Genomic DNA, 20,950 nt, shown 5'->3' with positions numbered 1-20,950 from the left:
ACAAACCCTAGGGGAAGTTTTGCAATTTGTAAAATCTTTGGGTAGAAAAAAAGGAAAAAAAAACCGTTTCATCTCCCATAAATTTCTCTCTGCCGTTTTTCATCTCCCCTAAATTTCTCTCTAAAGACACACTCCTTCAACTGCAGCAACCCATTAATCAGTTTTTTCCATCAGTTTTGTCCCCGTTCGCTTCTCCCCCAATTAACTGCTGAATACACAATCTCAACTATACGTTAATTTGCTGCAATTCAGTCACTACCAATGGTTAGCGGCGCCGATTCGTGGACAATTTTCAGGTCTTTTTTCTTCTTATTATAATTTGAGGTATTATTGATTCAATTGTTTTAATTGATGTATTCTGTATTATATGAATTCTTCTCAATGAGTAAGTTTAATTGATGTATTCTGGCTTATAATTATTTATAGTTGGGATTGTGACTTAAATCCATATCATAATTATGTAATGAAGAAATTTATTATAGAAAACCATTTAAAAACTTCTTTGTTGTTGATGAATTGTGTTAGAGTTTCAAATGAAATTCCATTATTTTTTCATAGTTTCTCAAGACTGAAGTTCCAGTTTTGGATTGGTTTTTTATATTGTTTTAAGGAGTTTTTTTATATGCCTTAACTTTTTTTTTTCCAGTTATATTTCATTGTCAAATTTTACAAGGAAGTTCTGGGAGCAAGATGATAACGGACCGTGGTTCGAAGCGATATTTCATTAATATGTACAAAGATATGTGATCTTATTCCAACCAGTCGAAGTTTGTGCGATTAAGGGGTAAGGATTCTATTTGGCCGCATTTACTTCATATAATATGCAATCAGTCAAATGAAGATAAAAATTTAGGAAACAATGATATTATGTTTAACATATTGGTCTGTCCTTAAAAGAATCTACAGGTTATGGGGTAAGATTGCATTGTCGTTTGAAACTTATTTACCACCCTAAGGGCGGTTTTTGTAATTGTTAGTTTGCCTAGAGGCTTTTCTATCATTTGCTTTGGATCGTTTTTATTTATTTTCTTTTTTTTCCCCCTGTTTTTGGGCTTTTTTTTTTTACACGATCTTATCACTAGGCCAAAATGGTCGACTGGCGACGAAATTTGGCGACGAAAATCTGCATTTGGCGACGATTTTTTACGGTTTGCGACGCATTTTTTTCGTCGCCAAATCCTACAAAAAAGTCGCCAAACGACCCGTCGCAAGGTCTGCGACGAAATGATGTTTTCGACGCAACGTTTGGCGACGAGTAACATAAATCGTCGCTAAATTCGTATTTTCTGGAAAAAAATGTTTTTTTTAATATTCGCGACGGATCCTATACTTTCGTCGCTGACCAGTTGCGACGAACAAATAATAAGTCGCAACCCTTTGCGACGAATTATGTTTTTCGTCGCTATGTTAAGCGACGTTTTGTGACGGTTTCGTCGCTATGTTTGCGAAAAAATTTGCGACTGATAACAGTTTTCGTCGCAAGTTCCACGATTTATTTGCGACGATTTGTTTTATTTATTCGTCGCTAGGTTTTTTTTTCTTTTAATATAATTTCTGGTTTATTTAGTTTTCCAATTAAGAAATTCAACCTGTATTTTGCAGTTGTACAAAAAAATAAAAAATACACTTATATCGAAAATATTAAAACCATTGATACGGATTAAGATCGTGTCAAGGTAGCACAAAACATAAATTAAAAAAGTACATAAAAACTTAAAAGCATATAATGTAGTGTTTCAAACTTTAATTCAAAAACCAAACAAAATTCATCCCTTTTTATACTCCACCATCATTGGAAGGAGTCGATGTCGAGGCTTGTAGTCCAAAACGACCGACTAAGGTGTTCACAATTTCTCGGGTTTCTTTCAATTCCGCTTCCAATCTTTCCATTTTTTCATCTTTAAGTTGCATTTGCTCTTTCATTGAATTCATTTCCATTTGCACTTCCGGCGGAATTGAAGAAAATCTCGACTTTGAACTCTTTGTGGTGGTTGCAATCTTAATTCCAAGCCCTTTGCTTTTTCCGAGCACTTTTTCTATCGCAATTGAGTTGGCCGTGCTTTCGTCACTTCCATCACGAATTGTCTCATCGTACACTCGTTCCAAATCAGCCTGAAAATGATTAAGTACACTTGTTTAGCAAAAATTTCGACAACATAACAACTAATAAATGAACATCCCCAAAAAAACCATCCATGTATACAACAACTTAACATTATTTAAAACAAATATTCATATCCACATATCTCAACTACGTACTAATTTAACATATCAAATAATTAAATATGATAAACATGCGACAACAATAAACATAAATAATTAACATACAACCAATTGAAGAATAAAATTGCATTACACTTACCGAAATGCGAAGTTGTTCAGGAGTTGCTATCCCATTATACGGTTCTTCTGTATCTCCTTCCTCACTAATAGTTGGCCCGGTTTCCCTCAGTACATCAATGCCCATATATGCTTTCTTATACGTATCAAACACCGTAGGATTTTTGCCCAATTTTTTAAACTATACTAAAATATTATAAAGTAAGTATCTATTTTAAACTTAAATAAATTAAACTTATAGATCAAATTACTTACATGATTGTGGGACCAACTATTGATACTTGTTCGACCCCAATGGTGGTCTGTCGAGACTTTCTTTCGCGAATCCTTGCATTTGGTTGATTTGGACTATGAACAATAACACAAAAAATTAAAACTCTTTAATATATTTAAACATTTTCCATAAATTAAATATATATAATTTACCTTCCCATCAACACCAGGAGTGGAAATAGAATGAAATTGATCACATAGTTTCTCCCAAGTTTGAACACTAATCCTATTTGGACAATTTGCCTTAGCCGTGGCAAGGTCTGAAGCTCTATCAAAGACTGCCTTCAATCGTTTAGTTTTTCCATCTTTCCAACGACCGTTAGCAGTCTCATTGAACCATTTTTTTGTAGCCTCATTTTCAGGAAGTTTCCAAGTTTCCTAAATAAAATATAAAAAATATACAATTGAAATGAAACAAAAAATTAAATAACTTAAATAAAATAAAAATTACATACAAATACCTTAAACGCTTTCCACAATCCCTCGACATGGCCCATTTTTTTGTGGTTAGGCCAAGAAATACATGGATCAAAATTATCCCAATGCGTAACCTCGTTACTAATAGCCACCGCCAACTTGTACCTCCCAGGTGCAACGGGAATACCCTTTTCGTCAAACTCCAAATCAACCACGTCAGTACCTGTAGACTCGGTACCTATATGATCAACAGAAATATCTTCCTCCGACATCGCTCGCCTGAGTTGAACATATACGAACAGATTTCTATTAAGTGAAGATTATATAGAAAATTAAAACTAAATTAAGTGAAGATTATATAGAAAATTAAAACTAAATTAAGTGAAGATTATATAGAAAATTAAAACTAAATTAAAGTTGAACATATACAAACAGATTTCGTCAATTACGTACAATTAATTATCGGCTCAAGTGTGATCAAAAAACTATTAACTAACCAAAATCTAGTTTCACTGTTTCACAATTCATCTACTACAAAGTCAAAAGAACACAACAATATAATTTACTAAAAATCTGTACATGTATTATATATTTATATTACATTCAACGTCTCACTAAAATCAACACCAAAAGATAAACAATTATTCTATATTTCTCACTGTATCATCATCCTCAAACAATTTTTTTTTTAATATCATCAATCTGATATTTGCCTATCGAGTGCCCTAATTTCATCAATCTGATATTTGCTTGAAATCAATTTTATTAGAATTTCAAATCAAATGAAAAAAAATTAGGGCAACAAAGTTACCTTTTTGTGGTAGAGACGAGGAAAGTAAGGCTAGCTACGGATCAACGAGGCCGTAGGGAGAAGGGAGGTGGCGGCGCCGCCGTATAGAGCTCGCCGGATGTTGGGCGGAGAGCTGGGCAGAGAGTTGCGGCGGACGGCGGACGAGCAAGACGAAGGGGGGGCCGACGGCGGCGGCGGACGCGGAGGTGAAGGCGCCGGCGAGGAGGAAGGCGCCGGCGAGGAGGAAGGCGCCGGCGGAGGGAGTGGCACCGGCAGATGGCAGACGGAGGGGGAGGCGCCGACGGAGAGAGTGAAAGAGAGAAAGAAACTGGTTAGAAAAAATTGGGGAAATCGAATTAGGGTCTGTACTCTAATTAAAATATTTGCGACGATTTGTAACAAATCGTAGCAAACTCAATTTTAACAAATCTCGTAGCGACGATTTTTACCGCTTTCGTCGCACACAACAAAATTAAAAAATAGACTAGCGACGTTTCCTTAGGAAACGTCGCTAGATAAAAACAATTTTTTTTCCAATAATTATTTTTGCGACGATTAATACACTATAGTCGCAAATAATTATTATAATTTTTTAAACAAATTTATTTACTAGCGACGTTTAGTACACTTTCGTCGCGAAGAATAAACATTATTTCATAATTCCACTTTGGTACGCTACGTTTTTTCGAATTCGTCGCAAATCCAATAAAATATTTTTTTTTTACAATTGCACTAGCGACGTATACGTCATATTCGTCGCGAAGGTAAAAAAATAAATTGCAAAAAAAAAAATTCGTGCGTCGTTTATATAAATTCGTCGCTAATAGAGGACATTTGCGACGTTTTGAGAAATATCGTCGCCAACTGGCGACGATTAATATTTCCGTCGCGAGATTTCCACCGAAATCTTGTTTTTCGACAATTGGCGACGTTTTTTAATGTAATTCGTCGCAAGCTTGCGACTATGTCTAAATCGTCGCCAAAAAAAACGTCGCCAGTGAGCTGTTTTGGCCTAGTGTTATAACTTCTTCTATGTTTCTCGAAGACGGTTTGAATTTTATTTTTCTGTATTTGTTCATCTTCTGTTTTACGCTATCCAGTTCCTCCGCTCCTTGCTTATTACATTATGTATTTGTCATTCTATTTGGAAGTGAGCTATTTGAAGAATACATTGGGCAGCTTGCAATGGCATCTATGGCCTCCTTGGATGTTTTTGCAGAAGGCGAAGAATTGGATATTAGAAAGTTGCAGGACAAAATGCGGGTAAGCCCCTATTCATTCTACTACAATAAATTATTAAAACTACATAATTCAGTATGATGTTTCTATATATTATACATACATAGATATAAAATCATATATTTTGACACGTGGCACTTTTTAGGGTTTCAAACCCTAAACAACCCTAGGGGCAGTTTTTGTAATTCTTATAGTTCTACGGACTTTTTTGGTAATATTGTTTTACGGTTTTTCATTCTAATAGTTCTACGGATTTCTTTTGTAATAGTTTTTTACGGTTTTTCATCTGCCCAAATCTAAAAAAAAAACATCTCCCCGTAACTTCTCTCTCTCTGTGTCGTGCGATTTCTGCATCATCGTCGATCATCTAATTCCAATCGGCCGCGGGAATACCTTCATGACATCAATTGTAAGATTTTTTTTAAAATAAATTGTTGCAGGCTGCTTTTTCCTTTCCCTGGAAAACCAGTCGTTCTGTTTTTTTTTTTCCTGTCTCCATCCATAGAATCGCCTTATATACTGAAGGTTTGGGTGCATGTCATATTTATTGATCGGAGAGAAATTTTCATGATGATAAATTTTGAGGGAGTCTTCGACATTTCCGTATTGTTTCTTAATTCGTCTGGCTGCAAATTTTAGAAAATCATCTATGCGTTGTTATTGCCATGGATTTTAGTATATAAAAAAAAATTAATATGCGTATGGCTGAAAATTTAATATCTAAAATTTTTTGACGATTTGTTTTTTTTTTTTTGGCCCTGTAATCTTTTTGGGAATTTTTTTATTTAGTTTGTGCTGGTAAGCAAAAAATTAGTTTGGATTATTGCAATGAAATTTGTTTTCTTATGCACTTAAGAATAGTGGCAGTAGAATTTCTATTGTTTTTTGCTTCATTGAAAATGTTCCTCACAAACACGAGGGTTTGCGATTTTTGCATTTTGTGACCAAATTAACAATAATATATTAATAAACTCCACGGTTCTTTGATGTTCGCTTTTCTTTATTACAGATGTTAGTTTATTGTTTACTAAACTGTGATTATATATTAATAACTTCAACCTTATGTTTTTGGTTCATATTGAATGTTTCTCATTTATGCAGCACATGAAACAAAATTTCTATTATTTCTCAATTCTCAAAACTAGAAAGTTGTCACCGACGCTCGCTGCGCGGGAGCTTGATGAACACTTGACAGCTTGATGAAGACCTGATGGTGTATCCTTTGTTCTCATAGTATTTACAGGTAAAATTCCTGAAAATTGAGATTACATCTGCATAAAGATCCATTTGGGAACTATAACTAACAAGGACAGGTATTATTTTAACCAATACTTTCATGATTATTATTTTTCATCATCCCTTCTATGGACTTCTCCTGCGAAATACTAAAATAAACCGGTAATTTTCGTATAGTTGGAGAATGTAAAAAAATAGGCAAACAATGTATTTTTTATCTTGCCGTTCTTGGATAATGGTTCTTTGTTGTGTATGTTTGGGGTGATTAAATATTTTTTTCTTTGATCATAAATGTCGGATTTAAAAATCACAAATTCTTTGATTATATAAATTTCAAATGTGTCTGCCGCATATTTATATCTATATGGATAAATCCATCCCCAGCCTTTTCTTCCACCTCTTCTCAATCCTCCATCAGTATCCCATGGATCTCTTCTAACATCAATAGCTTCTTTTGAATAGCTGCAAATATGTGTGTGTGTGTGTTGTTATATAAAAATACTTGTGTGTATATATGAATATATATTATCTTATATAGAAATAAGAATATATTTTTCCTGGTGCAATTTAGGTACAATTTTTGTACTCTTGCTATCTAAGTTTTATTTTTCAGTTTTTCCATGTCTTCAAATAGTTGCACTACACGATGATCCCCTTATATTTCTCCTCTATTTTCTCTAATTTGTTAGAATATAAACGGGACAAATATTGCAGCGTTACTAACCCATTTTGGGTGCATTAATTTTCAATGTATACTTTTCCTGCATAAAAAAATGTTCCTCACATTTTTTTCTATTATTTATTCAAGCATCTTCACAATAGTGTTTACTGGGTTTATCTAAGGGATTATCATAAGAATCACAGTGAAAATATTTTTTACACAATATTATTTCTATTATTTATTCAAGCATCTTCACAATAGTGTTTACCATTTAATTTTTACTATAAATCTTAAACTTTATTTGTTTTAGTTATATAAATTATTCATGACATATTATTTTGATTAAATAAATCTGATGGTGATTTCCAAATTTATTGGTTTTAATCTTTAGATATCCCATAATCTATCTTAATTTGCATCAGTGTTTTTTGTTAATAGTAATGTTATCATTTGGGTTATTGGATGGCCAGGTTAGAATAACAGTTGAACTTGCGGAGCAATAGTGCGGGGAACTTTTTGTTGTTGTCTAGGTGAGTTTTGTTTTTGTGTATCTGTTTTTATATTCTCATCCCCGTTGCTATCTCATAAGTTGAGTGACAAAGGACAATTTTAATGTGATTTTAATAAGGGATTGGTTAACTTTCTTCTGTGTGTTTAAGCGAATACACATTTTTTTTCGTTTATATAGAGTAATAATGATGTTTGTGTCACTTGAGGTGTAAAATAAACCGTTGCACATCTGTATACAATGATTATGATGTTTTTTTTTTTTTTATTTGGCTTATTTTTCTTGATCTTTAGTACGATGTTCTTATAATTTTGCTGTTTTTTTATTGTTTTATAGAGAGCAGACCTATTTTTCGGTGCTTTTTTTTTTTTTTTTTTTTCTCAATAGCGTAAAATCCCTCTCTTATCATAAATTAGTGTGCACCATGTGAGCTCTTCTTCCGACTAAAGGGTGGCATTTGCTGAAGGTCCCTTTTTTGGTTTCACTGTAGGTTTTATTCAAATCTTTGCTATTCGACTAGAAATTTTAAGAAGTTGTTTGCTTTTGCAATAATTCTGTCTTTGGCTTTGGCTGAGTTTCTCGGTTAAATCTGAGTTTCTATATTTCGATTGTTGTGTGGATGCTTATTGTTCATTTTTTGCTCTGAAATCATGCAAAATCTAGAGATTTTAGAAATCATGGATTTTTTTTAGTGTTTTTCTATGAACTCATGCAAAATCATGGAAATCATGGAAGTTTTTGAAGTGTTTAGTATTTATAGGAATTCTTATTTTGGACGTTACTTCAAGTTAACATGTGTTTACATCTTTGTGTCACTTTGCCGAAATCCTATGCTCAATGTTTGTTCTGTTTCAATATTATTTTGCAATAATTAATTAAAATACCATTAATCGTATTTTGTCTTCTACAGGTTAACCATCTACAAGTGTCCGATGCTTGAGGATAGAACAGCATTATGAAACCATTAATTTGCATCAACATTTATATAGTGATGTTTATGTGTGAATTGAGGTGTTACATAAACAGTTGCACATTTTGTATACAATATTTATGATGTTTTTTTAATTTGGCTTATTTTTCTTGATCTCGATGTTGGTCGAATAAAGTTCACTTTGGTTTTTGCGTTTAGTCCTCATGTTGTCATAGCTTTTGGGATTGCATCATAATCTTCCTCCGTGATCCTTGACACTTTTTGCAATCACTATAAACATTAAAATGAAACTAATTTCATTGTTAAAACTATGCTCCGTGGATTTATTCTTTTTAGATCAACATTTTGAATTTATATCAAGGTTGATAATACTAAAAAGTAGTATATGTTGTGTTCTAACTATGGTGCTCTAAAGTCACTAATAAGCATGGTACTGAGTATTCCATCAAAAGAAAAAAGGCATGGTACTCAGTAATTAAAATAAACCTATATTTGTTCACCTTTTTATTCAATCAAACATTAGAAATATGTATTTTCCGCTAAAAATATTTAACAATATGTAATAACCGTGCATCGCACGGGTGTATTACTAGTTTATAGTATTTTATAAATAAAATCGTACTATTCACAAAACAAATGTCAGCTACTAAATAATTATGCAAAGTTACATAAATCATCATTATGATTTGACATATTTATCAACCAATTCAATTAATTTCATATATCATAAACATTAAACTGTAGATTTATACAAATACACATGAATGTGTATGTGTGAAAAACAGAAATTGTTACAAATTTTGCATTTGTTAGCACTTAGCATTCAAAAAAAAAAAAAGACACTACTAGAATTAGAAATCCATTGGCATATACAATACTAGAATTCCAAAGTCCAAATTACAGCTTAGTCCATATATAAGTTAAAAATGAATTTTAGGATCAACAAAATTAGAAGCCATATCTCATTCCATTCCCTTCACGCCAAATTCCCAACACCTAGAAAAAACACTACATTCGAAAAACCACTCATCTCAATACCAATGGTCCTTCGTCACTATACAACTTTTAAAAAAGAAAAACCACACAAACCCTAAAACGAACCTTCACAGCCCGCACCACCATCCCAAGCCCGTTTCGCAACATAACCCCCATGCTCACTCACACTCCCCTGCAATCTATAAAAAGACCGATTACTCCTGATAGTCCTCAACGGCCCAGATCGATTCCCATGCCTGATCGGCATCGCGACGCCGCCCGAATCAAACTCCTCAAGTGGGCCCGAGCTGTACTCCATTGTTATGAAAGACGAAGCCTGCCCGTATCTCAGACGGGGGGTGATGGCCCCCGCATTCCACCAGCTGCTATCTGACTGCGCGAAATCCCCTTTGCAATCGGAGTCGCGAGCGGAGGACTCTTTTAGGCTGAGAGCGTCGGCACACGTCTCGTCTGTGTCGTTGTAAATGAGCTTCAGTGCCTGAACGACCTCCCCCATGAATGGCCTGTGAGTCACCTCCGGGTGAACGCACATCGAGGCGATTGCGGCGACTTTCGCCATGTCATCGAAGTCGTAGGTCCCGGCTAAGGTGGGGTCCACTAGCTGCTCCAGGCCTTCTCGATTGGTCAGCATGGGCCGGGCCCATGTCACGAGGTTTTCTTGTCCCGGAGGCTGTGACATGTCAACGGGTTTCCTACCTGAGAGCAGCTCCAATAAGACAACGCCGTAACTGTAGACGTCGCTTTTGACCAGCAGATGTCCAGTCATCGCGTATTCAGGAGCAACATACCTGCATTTCACAATTTCAAGGCGAAATCAGAATTTCAAAAACAAAAACGGCTTTGTGGGTGAGTGCAGTGAAAATGTTTCTAGCGTAAGTAACCTACCCAAAAGTGCCCATGACTCTGGTGGATATGTGATGACTCCCCTCTGTTGCTTCACGTGCCAAACCGAAATCCGAGACCTTGGGGGTAAAATCGTCTTCTAGCAAAACGTTGCTAGCTTTGAAGTCTCTATGAATAACACGAGGATTAGAATCTTCATGAAGGTAAGCTAATCCTCGTGCTGCACCGAGAGCAATTTTTAAACGTGCATCCCAATCAAGAACTCCCTTGCTATTATCACCGCCTGAAAACATCAACCACCAGTTTGTATTATTCTAGAAAGACCGTAAAAAATTTGCTATAGTTCTCTTTTCTTCTCCTAATATTGTTGTGAAGTAAAAAGGTAAAGAGGGGTACCATGTAACTGGGACTCGACACTGCCGTTTGGAACTAGTTCATAAACCAAGCAGCGCGTGCGTTGCTCGACGCATATGCCGATTAGTTTCACAAGGTTGCGGTGATGCAACCGGCTTAGCATCTCGATTTCCGCAATGAATTCACGGTCTCCATTTTCATTGCCCTTTGTCAGTAATTTCACAGCAACCTCGGTTCCATCTTGCATGATCCCGTGATAAACACGTCCAAATCCTCCTTCGCCCAACAACTTCTTTCCGCTGAATTTTTCTGTGGCTTTTTCAAGCTCTGCCAGGGAAAACGTTTTCACGGAGAGAACAGAAGCGGGCATGGTTGAAACGAGAGAGGCTGAGATTGAGCTGGTGGGGCTACTTGACAGCATAGACCCTAGTCCTGCTACACAAGTTTGAAAAGGCAACGAAAAAACCAAGAACGTTAAAAATCTTCTATCACTTATGAAAATTGACACGCTTTGACCATCAGTTTCTCCACATACACGACTCTATCAAATTGTATATATGCTAGACATGAAAGTATGCCAAGCAAAAATTAACACACGGCATGGTATTAACTCCTCCGTACTTAAAGATGTAGCCATACCAGATCTTTTGTTCAGGGAAGATGTGAATGCTGGGCCAACAGCATTGGACAGTTTGCGTGCACTCTTGCACTTTAGTAGGACAGCCACTGTGGCACAACAAACCACCAAGAGAACAAATGCTGACAGAGCAATGACAATGATTATTCGAGGGTTCATTTTCCGGTTTCTGCCGACAAAATCTGCACTGATAGGGTATTGCTGATTTCCAACACTTCCAGTAGGACCGTCACCAAATAAGCTGCCAGATGGAGAAGAAGGTAGCCCTGTATGAAGTTCTTTTTTAGTAGTCAAAACAGAAATCAGGTAATGGTATAACATGAAATGTGACAGTTTTAGATTTACCTGGATAAGCAATGTTAGTTACATCGTAATCACCAAAAAGTGTCCTATTCAAAAGCACTTTCTTGTTCAAAAATCTTTGGTATGTCAGGATAGCAGTTGTATTATCAAACTTCTCCCCAAGAGGAACTAAATTGATATCAACAACTGTTCTTTCCTGATTTTGAGTATCGGCACTGGCACCAATTATTGCTACTTGACTTTGTTTAAGATATGTGCCAGCTGCAACCTCAATCTCTAACTCGGTGACTTCTGGGAAGATAGCATAGAGAGATACCCCAAGCAAAAGTCTGACTCTCATTGGAATTACGCACATACAGGGTGATCCAAATGGAGCTGAAGTAAGTGGCTCTACACAAGTTTGACCACAACCTACCAAATCAATATATCAAATTAATGTCAGTATCACGAAGACAAGAATAATATAATGACAGGAATGTAAAGGAAGAAAGGTGGCATTTGTATATTGTGAGTGCCAATTGATATTCTTGCGCTTAGATTAAGCCGTTGTTGGAGCCAATGCGTACACAGAATGCTCAGTATTTCACACTTGAGCTACCTCATTGAAAAATATTCATGTGTGAAGCAATTTTAAACCAACATCATGTTGTAGTTCCTTGCTAATACCTAGTAGTTTCATCTAATGAAGAATCATTAAATAGTTTTTTTGTTCTTATTGGCATCAAAAGACTCTTAACCTTGGACAGATATTTCATGCTCATTTACCAGACAGTTCATTTCCTTCACTATTCTTATCGCGGCACTGGGCCATATAAATCCTGTCAGAAAATATATTGAGGGATTCTCAGATAGATTATTACCTTGAGAGGTGGAAGGAGACGGAGAAGAAGCTACATGACCTCTGATTTTATGCGGATGGTGGCGATGCCTAGGCAATGTACTACGAGTAGGACCAGCAAGTGGACCTAGAAAGAGTTTCACATCAGAAAAGAACTGAAACTTTTTTTTGAATGATGAGTCATTTTGATGAGCATCTTCAATACCTTGGGAAAACGGGGATGGAGCAGGTGCAGGTGATAAGTATTTAAAGTGGTGCCCCCGGACAGCAACATATGGAGTAAAAGATGCACTTATCGATGAAGTGCTCACTGCAAAAAGTAATAACAGCTTCTTCTATATTAGTATGACTCCTACATGTTTGCAACATATGAAGGGAATAAAACGGAGATAACACGATTGTCAGGCATCAATTGGTGTTTATACCAGATTCGGTGAGGATCAGTTCTTTATACAACAAATTACATAAACTCATTGTAAAAAAAGAAAATTATATACAAATAAATATGAACACATAACGGAAGTGGGGCAGGGCACTCTAATAAATTGATATTTCTTGAATTACCATCTGTTAGAGAATTTTTCCGAGCAAATGATGGCAGGGGTAACTGAGATGGAGATAAGTAGATGGCTGGTGAAGGAGTCCCTGGACAAGGGAAAAGCAGGTCAAATTCAAATTGGCATTAGAAACTATGCAATCAAGCAGGTCAACAACATTTTCCATATGAGGCCCTCAACTATAACATCTAATACACTTGATTGTTATCTAGGCATTTTGAATTTCAAATATGTCCACACATTCCTCAATCATATGGTTAAATTAGTTCACAGTGAGAAATAAATCGTTGTGAAGTAGGGTTTGTATGTAAGAATTACAATAACAACCCCCAGCAATTTCACATTTCCAAACATAATCTAGTTGCTGGCCTCTGCAGAATAGGTTAATTTAATTTAGCAAACGAAAGCGAAATCGCAGACAATGACACGAGCCAGTAATCGAAATTTCCCTTCAATAGTTAAAAAGCAAAATAAAAATAAAATATCCATCTAAATTCAGTTCAATATTTTCCACAGAAGGTAGAGTTATATGGGACAATGCTCTTGAAGAAAATAAATTGAGAAAGGGCAGGAATTACCGAAATTAGTAGGAAGCAAAGTGAGCAGAGGAAGAAGAAGAAAAATGAGCATCTTCTCTCTCCAGAATGGAATTCACATACATTTTTCTCAAACAACGAAAACGCAGCCGGGTGTTCGGAGCAGCAGTTTAGGGCTCCGGCGAAGCTCACAGCCGCTCCCATTCACTTCACCCGGCAGGCACGAAGTTCGCATGTCGATTACCCACACACACCACCGACAAAAATACACGCAATTCGAAGCACACACCAAAAAAAAAAAAAACCAAAACCCTAGCTCGAAAACAGCAATGCGAGCAATTCCAGCTAACAGCTCACAGATCCACGAAGTGCGGCGGAGATCTGCAGCAAAAAAATCCCGTCGGGAGGATGAAATGTGAAACAGTGAGACAATTTGGATCTTGTGAAAGTAAAAAGTTGAACTAGGAAAAAAAAGTGTGATGTTGAGGATGGGACTTTAGAGAGAGAGAGAGAGAGAGAGACTGTAGAGAGAGAAAGTGAGACAGGAGTGAGAAGAAAAGGGAGGGAAGAGTGAGAGTGGGGGGTGGTAGAGAGGATTTAATGACGGTGGAGCCACCAGCAGTCTGTCCCTACGGGTAAAATTGATGACTGTCTGGTACACGGACAATTGACGCGCGTGTGATCAACGCACCAATGATAGGCGTATTTGACGGATGAGATGGATTTTATTTAATTTCCGGTATTGTTGCTAATTTGTGTTCCAATTATCTTTTAATCCGAACTCTAATTAAATTGACAAAATTTTGTGATTGAATTTTTCCTAAAGCTAATTTTTTGCACAATAATGTTTTAATTTACTTAACAATAGATGACAATGATTATGCATCAACAAATTAGTCTGTCTAGCACTAAAATCCATAATGGCAACATGGCGCATTGTAAGAAAAATGTTATTTGAAAAGAAAAAATATTTTTAATCAAAAAATGCTTTATTTATTGGGTATGTTTTCACCGTAGTGATGGGCCTCAGCCCAAAATTAATAATATCCTTAAATCATAAATCCAATATATGGGATTAACCCCGAAATTTGATTTATTTTACCTCATTGGGCCCATTTGAACTAATTGAATTTAATTAGGACCCAAGCCCAAATTGTCTTACTTGTGGGCTAGTTTCCTTATTTTTTATTGTTTAAAAAATTAATAATTTAATTTAATATAGGGTAAATTACAAACACCCCCCTGAGGTATGGTTAAATTACAAAAAAACCCCTCTTGTTTGGATAATTACATTTACCCCCCTCAACTATGATTTTTTCTTACCTTTATGGTGCCAAATTCAACATAGTCATCTAGATTCCGTGAAATGTGCTCTAGTTTGTACTCTTTGTGTAAACAATACAGTTTTCGATGCACCACAAACTGATATGTACAAGCTAAAAATCACATATTATGGTCATCTTGCTTCATAATGTAAAGTTTGAATGGGATAAAATGGGTACAAAAGTGATAATATTCCATATAATCTCGAAGATTCCACTAAATTTGATGAGTTGAGGGGGGTGGTTGTAATTATCCAAACAATAGGGGTGTTTTTGTAATTTGGTCATACCTCAGGGGGTGTTTGTAATTTACCCTTTAATATATATATAATTTCCTCTGAATATTAATCACATCGTGCTCAACAAAAATTGATGTTTCCAGAACACAAGACGAAGGAAGAACTGCGCCAAAACACCTAAAAATCAATCGGAGGAGATCGAATTGTTGCAGTTAACCGATTCCGTCGACCAGAGTAGAGCACGATGGCAGCCCCCAGCGGCGGCGGAGGTGGCAGAGAAGGCTCTGCGAAGGCTTCAGTGGCCGATCAAATCTCCCAGTCCGTACAATCCACCTCAAATATTCTCCACCTCATGCTGCAAACCTCTCCAGCCCATGTCAATCTCTCTCTCTCTCTCTCTCTCTCTCTCTCTCTCTCTCTCTCTCTCTCTCTCTCTGTGAAGTTGATTACCCTAGTTTTCATCTGGAACTGAATTATTTGTCGTTTCTGTTAATTATTGCTTCAATCAATTCTGTAACTATTTCAAAACGATTGATTTTACCGTGCGTAGTTGTTCCGATTCTCCAATTGAATACTGAAGGAGTATAAGCATACGTCATTTGTTGTTTGAATATAGTTCATCTGAGGATTTATTGCCTTTTACCTTCCATCATCTTCTTTGTTGGTTTCTGTAGTGGAAAACGGCGCCGTTTTACCTTGGTTTGTCCCAGTTTTGGGAGAATTTCAATCTTAGCAAAAAATTGTTATATGATGGACTCAATTGTTAATTAGAAGTAGTGTTTGGTGTTTAGGTAAAATGGAGCAATGGTAAATCGATGGGGATTCATATAATTCCCCTAATTTTGACTACACAGTTGCATCAAATAATCTCGTAGTTGTGTATATATATTGCTCGTTTTCGTTAAGCAGTCTGTCGTTTGATCTATACATTAATTTATTCTTTCTGATTATGTATAAATCTGCAGGCGCAGCTAATGAAGCTTCCGAAAAACCTTCTAGCCAAAACCTCTACGATAAAGAATACAGAATTGGTAAGCACATCTCCAACTGTCGTTTTTGTCGAATTGATTTCTCTTTTGAAATTATTTTCTCTCTCCTCACCGTGGAAATTCTTGAACAGGTACTGGAGCAGATGCCTCGAGTTATCTCATCACTGGATGAACATGTGGAGAGCGGACTGCAAAGGTCATATCTAGTTTATTTTCGTCTTCGTTCTAGTTTCCAGTATTTTGCTCTTTAAATCATCTGATATTGAACTCGAAGAAACTGATAAAAGAAAAGTGCTATAGTTTGAGGTTCGAACAATATAAGATTCAACTGATGATCGTGTTTAAGATGAAACAAGGTGATTTAGAAACTCTTGGTACTTTATCAAACCACGTCAGATAGGATATTATAGAAGACATGTCGAATGTACATTAAACGATGAGCCATATTCTACACTAGTTATATACATGATCTGCTTTGCATCGTGGAGTTGGCAGGGGCGGGGGTGCAAATCGGGATTAGAATTTTTTTCGAGTCTAAGAAGAAGAACTTCAATCTTTAGTAAATAAGGTTTGTAGGTTATAAGCTATACCCCGAGGAAAAAATTGTCAGTACCTTGGTTAATCATTTGTTCGGCTGATGTCATTTAGTAATTTCGATACATTAATCTAGATACTATATTGTTCGTTAGTTCATAACTATGTTCATTGAAATTTGTAGTAATGTAACAAAGCTAGTGAAACCATCCCATTGGCAATAAATCGCACTTTTATCCCCGTGAAAGAGAAAACGTGACAAATATAGAATTCGATTGAAGAAATTGCTAGCTTTTATTTATCTGTCCTATATTTTTAATTTAATTTATTTTGTTCTGTTCAAATTTTGCAGTGCCCCTCATCTGAATACTGTAGTCCAGTTACTTTCCAACATGCAAAGCTGCCAGCTCAAGTCTTTGTCTGTAGCTCCGGTTACTCAACAAGTACTTAACTGCTTCTCTCCTCTTCTATTCTTGCACAACTCTTGGAGTAGATCTTGATCATTCATTCACACACAAAAACACACACACCCATGTTGGTGTGTGCACATGAAAGCTGAGGATGTACCCGAGATGTACACTCTACCGTACACCGGATAGATCTTTATCATTCCTTCACAAACAAAAACACGCACGCGTTTGTGTTTCTTCTCAATAATGACTTGCTTAATTTTGCAGGAACCCGGAATTTTAGAGCAACGTGTACAGGTGAACGATCAACCTTGAAAATTCTTGCTAAAACCTTTGGATCGGTTTTTGATTATGGTCCGAATGTTTGAGATTAAGAGATATTGAGATAACTGGATCAAATAGAAGTTCAAGTTTATGTAACTCTTAAGGACTATAATAACAAGTTTTGATTTTATTATCTTTTTAATAAAAAAAAAAAGGTTGCAATATAATTTGGGGTAAATTACGGCGATACCTCTAAGGTAAGGTCAAATTACGAAGAAAAAAAAACCTCTTGTTTGGTAATTACGATTACCACACTCAATTATGAATCTTCTTACACGTCCACCATAATCCCTTATGGTGTTAAATTATAACATATTTTTTTAGATTCCATTGAATGTTCTCTAGTTTGTACTCGTTTTGTGCAGTTTGCGATGCACCTATATTCTGATATTTACAAGTCAAGAGACAAATTTTATGATCATCTTGTTTAAAAATGTGGAGCTCGAGTATTGTAAAATTGGTACAAATTGAATAATATTCCACATAATCTAGAAGATTCCACTAATCTGGTATTGCAAATGGTAGACGTGTAAGAAGATTCATAATTGATGAGAGAGGTTGTAATTACTGAAACAGTGGAGTGTTTCGTAATTTGATGTTACGTGAGAAGTGATCGTAGTTTACCGTATAATTTACTAATTTCAAGTATTGGATGCATGTTATTAAAGCTTAGTAGTTGGTTGCTATAGAACAGTAGTGCTGTCAGAGACGATGATATTATTCGGAATTATAGTCCACCTTCGTTGAAAAAGAAGCACCATTTTTGTCTCAAAAATGCATGTGACCACTATCCAACTACAGAAATATGTTACTATATTTATATATCTATTAAATATTTTAAATAAATATGGTAAAATAATATTTAATAATTGGTATTCGTTGCCCTTTTAATCCAAAAAGGAACAAACCTTCAAACTTTTGGTGTTTGACTGCAATTTTAGTTTTTTGTTTATATATTTATTTATATTCATTAATTACAAACATGTTTGTCATTGGGTGTATTTAAGTGCCATTATTTGGGCTCAATAATGTAACCTTGTAAATAATGTGCCGTCATGATAAAAATATGATGAATTGACCCAGTCAAAAAGGAGCATTGAAAGCATATTTCTCTACTGATATAAAGAAGTTTAGTTTGAATGGGGACTTTGCCTTTGACCAATAATTTATCCTTTTCCTAAATTATATCCATTTTTTTTCTCTCTTAACCAAACATAAAATAACGTTTTACATACCCTAATGCAAACAACATGATTAGTCCTAATTAGCCCGCATCCGTATAGTTCAACTGGTTCCGGATGCTAAGTTACGGATGCTAAGTTAGTGCAACGTTCTAGAATTGAGTAATTCACAGTCGCAGTGTGAAATTTCGACTCCAACAAGAGTTGATTTCTGATGGGCATCAAACACAGCTCGACTACGCTAGCGAGGCCGTTGAGTTACCATTACTTATATTCTTCCATTAAAATTTTGTCGAACTGAGGTCAAGGGTTTCGCCTTTGTGGTGCAAGATTAGTCCTAATTAATCAAACATGCATTCAAGAAAATTGCACTAGTATTGATGAAATCAAGAAAATAAATTAAAAAAAAAAAAAAAAAAGAATTAATTATAATACATAAAAGGGTAGAAGCTGTCTTTTTTTTTTTGGGTCCTAATGAATTTTATCAGGCGATATATGAAAAGAATAATTAATTAATTGAAGTACTGTTACATTCTTGAATCTACTAATAATTAATCATGAGGAAGACGAAGAAGAAGGAGGAGAAGAAGCATGAAACTTGTAGTGTTTATCGACGGCAATAGATACATCCCAAGTACAGCTGAGTCCCTTTGGGAGGACTACCAGATCTCCGGCGCCGAACTCCACAACTTCCGGCGGCGGCGAGTGTTGGTCGGCGTTTTTAGGGTAAACCTTCACTCTCCCACGCACCAAGTAACACGTCTCTTGGGCGTCGAATTTCAGCTCGTATTTCCCAGGTGGGCAACCCCATCTTTAATTCCCCAACAATTTAATTAATTAGTACAGCAGAAAATTCAGACACTAGCTACAAAACATAGTATTTTATGATGCATATATTATACACACACACACATACACTAGCTAGTGTGTACACGTGCGTGTGTGTGTGTGTTTGTAAGGGCTTACTTACTTGGGCCAAGATTTGATGCCGAGTTCAGAAAGTTGAGACTCTGAAGGGTTGCTTTGTACTGTGATTCTCAGATTTGATGATTCTCCTGCCATGTGTGTGTTTGTGTATAGTGTGTGTTTGTGTGTGTGAGAGAGAAGAGAGAGAGAGGTAGTAGTTTCTTTTCTTGGTTATGGGTTTATTAAGGTTGTGATGACATAAGAGGAAGAAGGAATGGCATCACTGGTAGCTAGGTTTAATTAAATAGGCTGCACAGAAACAGAATATTATATTTATTAATAATAATAAAACTGCTGTTTTTTTTTTATTTTGAATTTGTAAGGGAAAGTGTGTAGAAAGAAAGAAAGATAAGCAAGGGTTTGTAAATTGTACATATATAAGAGGTTAATGTACACGTGGGTTCTTCTCACCATAAATATCCTTTGACCCATCACATCATCTACACCATAGATTGGCTCTTCTTTTTTCTCCAATCTTTTCATTATTTTATTTTTTTTCGTTTTTCTTTTATACCAGAAATTGAGAAATTTAAAGAGACATAATTAATTCACATATTTTAACATTATATATATATATATATATAGAGAGAGAGAGAGAGAGAGTTACAAATTATTTAGCTAGAGGGTATTTGGTTACGAGAGTTTATTCTACGCTACACTATGCTGTAGTATATCGAGTAAGTACGTAATACATATAAAATTATATACTTAGAGAGCGTTTGATTCAGCTTATGATTAAGTTTTTTTCAAGATATATCGGGCAATTATAGGAGCCATCTAATGGATATTCGTTAATTAATTTAGTGTCGACTGAACTTCGTCTATTTTCATGCATTTAATCCAAAATGTAGTAAATTTTATTTTGAACCAACTCCTTCGTTAACGTAGGAATGACTCTACTAATATGGTCAACGTAAACTATCGACTAATAATATGGTTAACATATAGTCGACTAATTATTACAATCCAACGATAGGTTAACTAATATGTTGGTTTTTCAAAAAAAAAAAAAAAAACAGATAGTAATCGACTATATTATGTAAATAGTTTAGTTGACTATATACGATTATCTTAGAACAAAATGATGCCATTGTATTGTGATTACACATAGAATTATTATAATATACATTTTATTTAATGATAATAAAAAAATAGTAATAATAATAAATATTATATATATAATTAATTCATTATGAAAAGGGTGTGGATAGGATTCCTCCGGTCAAAGGGTTTGACTATATCCATATTTGTTTATAACCTGACAAAAAACATGTACGTGGCAGAATAACAGTGGTTGGCCACCAATCACTGTTTGACTAAAGTCTCACCAGTTCAAAGATGATGGTAATAATTGTGTAATAATTGTATAGATAGCAACTTTCAGCAATGTTATCAACAAATCCGTTGTAGTCTAGTTGGTCAGGATACTCGGCTCTCACCCGAGAGACCCGGGTTCAAGTCCCGGCAACGGAATACTTATATTTTTTTTAGCGTTGTTTTAAAGCACATTGAACAACAGCCCACGA

At 35.5% G+C, this 20,950-nt stretch overlaps 4 protein-coding genes, 1 long non-coding RNA gene and 1 other non-coding gene across 11 annotated transcripts; 3 read left to right on the top strand and 3 right to left on the bottom strand.

The window, feature by feature from the left end:
• Positions 1–32: 32 nt before the first annotated feature.
• LOC148770900 (uncharacterized) lies at positions 33–8,733 on the top strand. Of its 5 annotated transcripts, none has more exons than XR_016030714.1 (5): positions 33–296; positions 647–784; positions 6,255–6,372; positions 7,427–7,486; positions 8,375–8,733. It is a non-coding gene; the product is annotated as an uncharacterized LOC148770900 (long non-coding RNA). The 5 variants fall into 5 exon arrangements; XR_016030715.1 differs by having other exon boundaries at positions 34–296; positions 6,303–6,372; positions 8,375–8,731; XR_016030713.1 differs by having other exon boundaries at positions 35–296; positions 6,294–6,372; positions 8,375–8,728.
• Positions 1,729–3,309, bottom strand: LOC105960774 (uncharacterized). The gene is made up of 5 exons (XM_088816358.1): positions 3,075–3,309; positions 2,767–2,991; positions 2,596–2,688; positions 2,363–2,521; positions 1,729–2,112 (listed from the first exon to the last, which is right to left on the bottom strand). Exons 1-5 carry the CDS (start codon positions 3,300–3,302, stop codon positions 1,777–1,779), a joined length of 1,041 nt encoding a protein of 346 aa, XP_088672484.1. The 5' UTR covers positions 3,303–3,309; the 3' UTR covers positions 1,729–1,776.
• A 513-nt stretch (positions 8,734–9,246) lies between the features above and the next one.
• Positions 9,247–14,202, bottom strand: ALE2 (Protein kinase superfamily protein). Of its 2 annotated transcripts, none has more exons than XM_012975105.2 (9): positions 13,502–14,202; positions 12,931–13,011; positions 12,572–12,676; positions 12,389–12,493; positions 11,571–11,939; positions 11,228–11,491; positions 10,631–11,023; positions 10,277–10,517; positions 9,247–10,179 (listed from the first exon to the last, which is right to left on the bottom strand). In XM_012975105.2, the coding sequence occupies exons 1-9, from the start codon at positions 13,551–13,553 to the stop codon at positions 9,486–9,488; spliced, it is 2,304 nt and encodes a 767-aa protein (XP_012830559.2). In that variant the 5' UTR covers positions 13,554–14,202; the 3' UTR covers positions 9,247–9,485. The 2 variants fall into 2 exon arrangements, with proteins under 2 accessions (XP_012830559.2, XP_012830566.2); XM_012975112.2 differs by having other exon boundaries at positions 10,631–11,020; positions 13,502–14,154.
• Positions 14,203–15,099: 897 nt separating this feature from the next.
• Positions 15,100–17,444, top strand: TOM2B (tobamovirus multiplication 2B). The gene is made up of 5 exons (XM_012981585.2): positions 15,100–15,396; positions 15,986–16,051; positions 16,141–16,205; positions 16,896–16,986; positions 17,221–17,444. Exons 1-5 carry the CDS (start codon positions 15,265–15,267, stop codon positions 17,266–17,268), a joined length of 402 nt encoding a protein of 133 aa, XP_012837039.1. The 5' UTR covers positions 15,100–15,264; the 3' UTR covers positions 17,269–17,444.
• A 1,370-nt stretch (positions 17,445–18,814) lies between these two features.
• Positions 18,815–19,757, bottom strand: LOC105957647 (RmlC-like cupins superfamily protein). The gene is made up of 2 exons (XM_012981596.2): positions 19,429–19,757; positions 18,815–19,269 (listed from the first exon to the last, which is right to left on the bottom strand). Exons 1-2 carry the CDS (start codon positions 19,518–19,520, stop codon positions 19,014–19,016), a joined length of 348 nt encoding a protein of 115 aa, XP_012837050.2. The 5' UTR covers positions 19,521–19,757; the 3' UTR covers positions 18,815–19,013.
• Positions 19,758–20,824: 1,067 nt separating this feature from the next.
• TRNAE-CUC (transfer RNA glutamic acid (anticodon CUC)) lies at positions 20,825–20,897 on the top strand. The gene has a single exon. It is a non-coding gene; the product is annotated as a tRNA-Glu (tRNA).
• The last annotated feature ends 53 nt before the right edge of the window (positions 20,898–20,950 follow it).

This window comes from Erythranthe guttata, chromosome 4 (assembly GCF_056151865.1).
Source record: "Erythranthe guttata isolate IM_541 chromosome 4, IM_541, whole genome shotgun sequence".
NCBI lineage: Eukaryota > Viridiplantae > Streptophyta > Magnoliopsida > Lamiales > Phrymaceae > Erythranthe > Erythranthe guttata.
The sequence above is the reverse complement of the archived record's forward strand: the minus strand, read 5'-3'. Positions and strand labels throughout refer to the sequence as shown.

Excerpts from the sequence above, each read along its gene's own strand:
- ALE2 (XM_012975105.2), bottom strand. The coding sequence starts at position 13,553 with ATGCTCATTTTTCTTCTTCTTCCTCTGCTCACTTTGCTTCCTACTAAT. Across the intron at positions 12,494-12,571 it reads TCCATCCCCGTTTTCCCAAG|GTCCACTTGCTGGTCCTACT; the intron begins GTATTGAAGATG and ends AACTCTTTCTAG. Across the intron at positions 10,518-10,630 it reads TGTCGAGTCCCAGTTACATG|GCGGTGATAATAGCAAGGGA; the intron begins GTACCCCTCTTT and ends TGATGTTTTCAG.
- LOC105957647 (XM_012981596.2), bottom strand. The coding sequence starts at position 19,520 with ATGGCAGGAGAATCATCAAATCTGAGAATCACAGTACAAAGCAACCCT. Across the intron at positions 19,270-19,428 it reads GGCATCAAATCTTGGCCCAA|ATGGGGTTGCCCACCTGGGA; the intron begins GTAAGTAAGCCC and ends GGGGAATTAAAG.
- TOM2B (XM_012981585.2), top strand. The coding sequence starts at position 15,265 with ATGGCAGCCCCCAGCGGCGGCGGAGGTGGCAGAGAAGGCTCTGCGAAG. Across the intron at positions 16,052-16,140 it reads CGATAAAGAATACAGAATTG|GTACTGGAGCAGATGCCTCG; the intron begins GTAAGCACATCT and ends ATTCTTGAACAG. Across the intron at positions 16,206-16,895 it reads GTGGAGAGCGGACTGCAAAG|TGCCCCTCATCTGAATACTG; the intron begins GTCATATCTAGT and ends CAAATTTTGCAG.
- LOC105960774 (XM_088816358.1), bottom strand. The coding sequence starts at position 3,302 with ATGTCGGAGGAAGATATTTCTGTTGATCATATAGGTACCGAGTCTACA. Across the intron at positions 2,689-2,766 it reads CTCCTGGTGTTGATGGGAAG|TCCAAATCAACCAAATGCAA; the intron begins GTAAATTATATA and ends TATTGTTCATAG. Across the intron at positions 2,522-2,595 it reads ATAGTTGGTCCCACAATCAT|TTTAAAAAATTGGGCAAAAA; the intron begins GTAAGTAATTTG and ends ATTTTAGTATAG.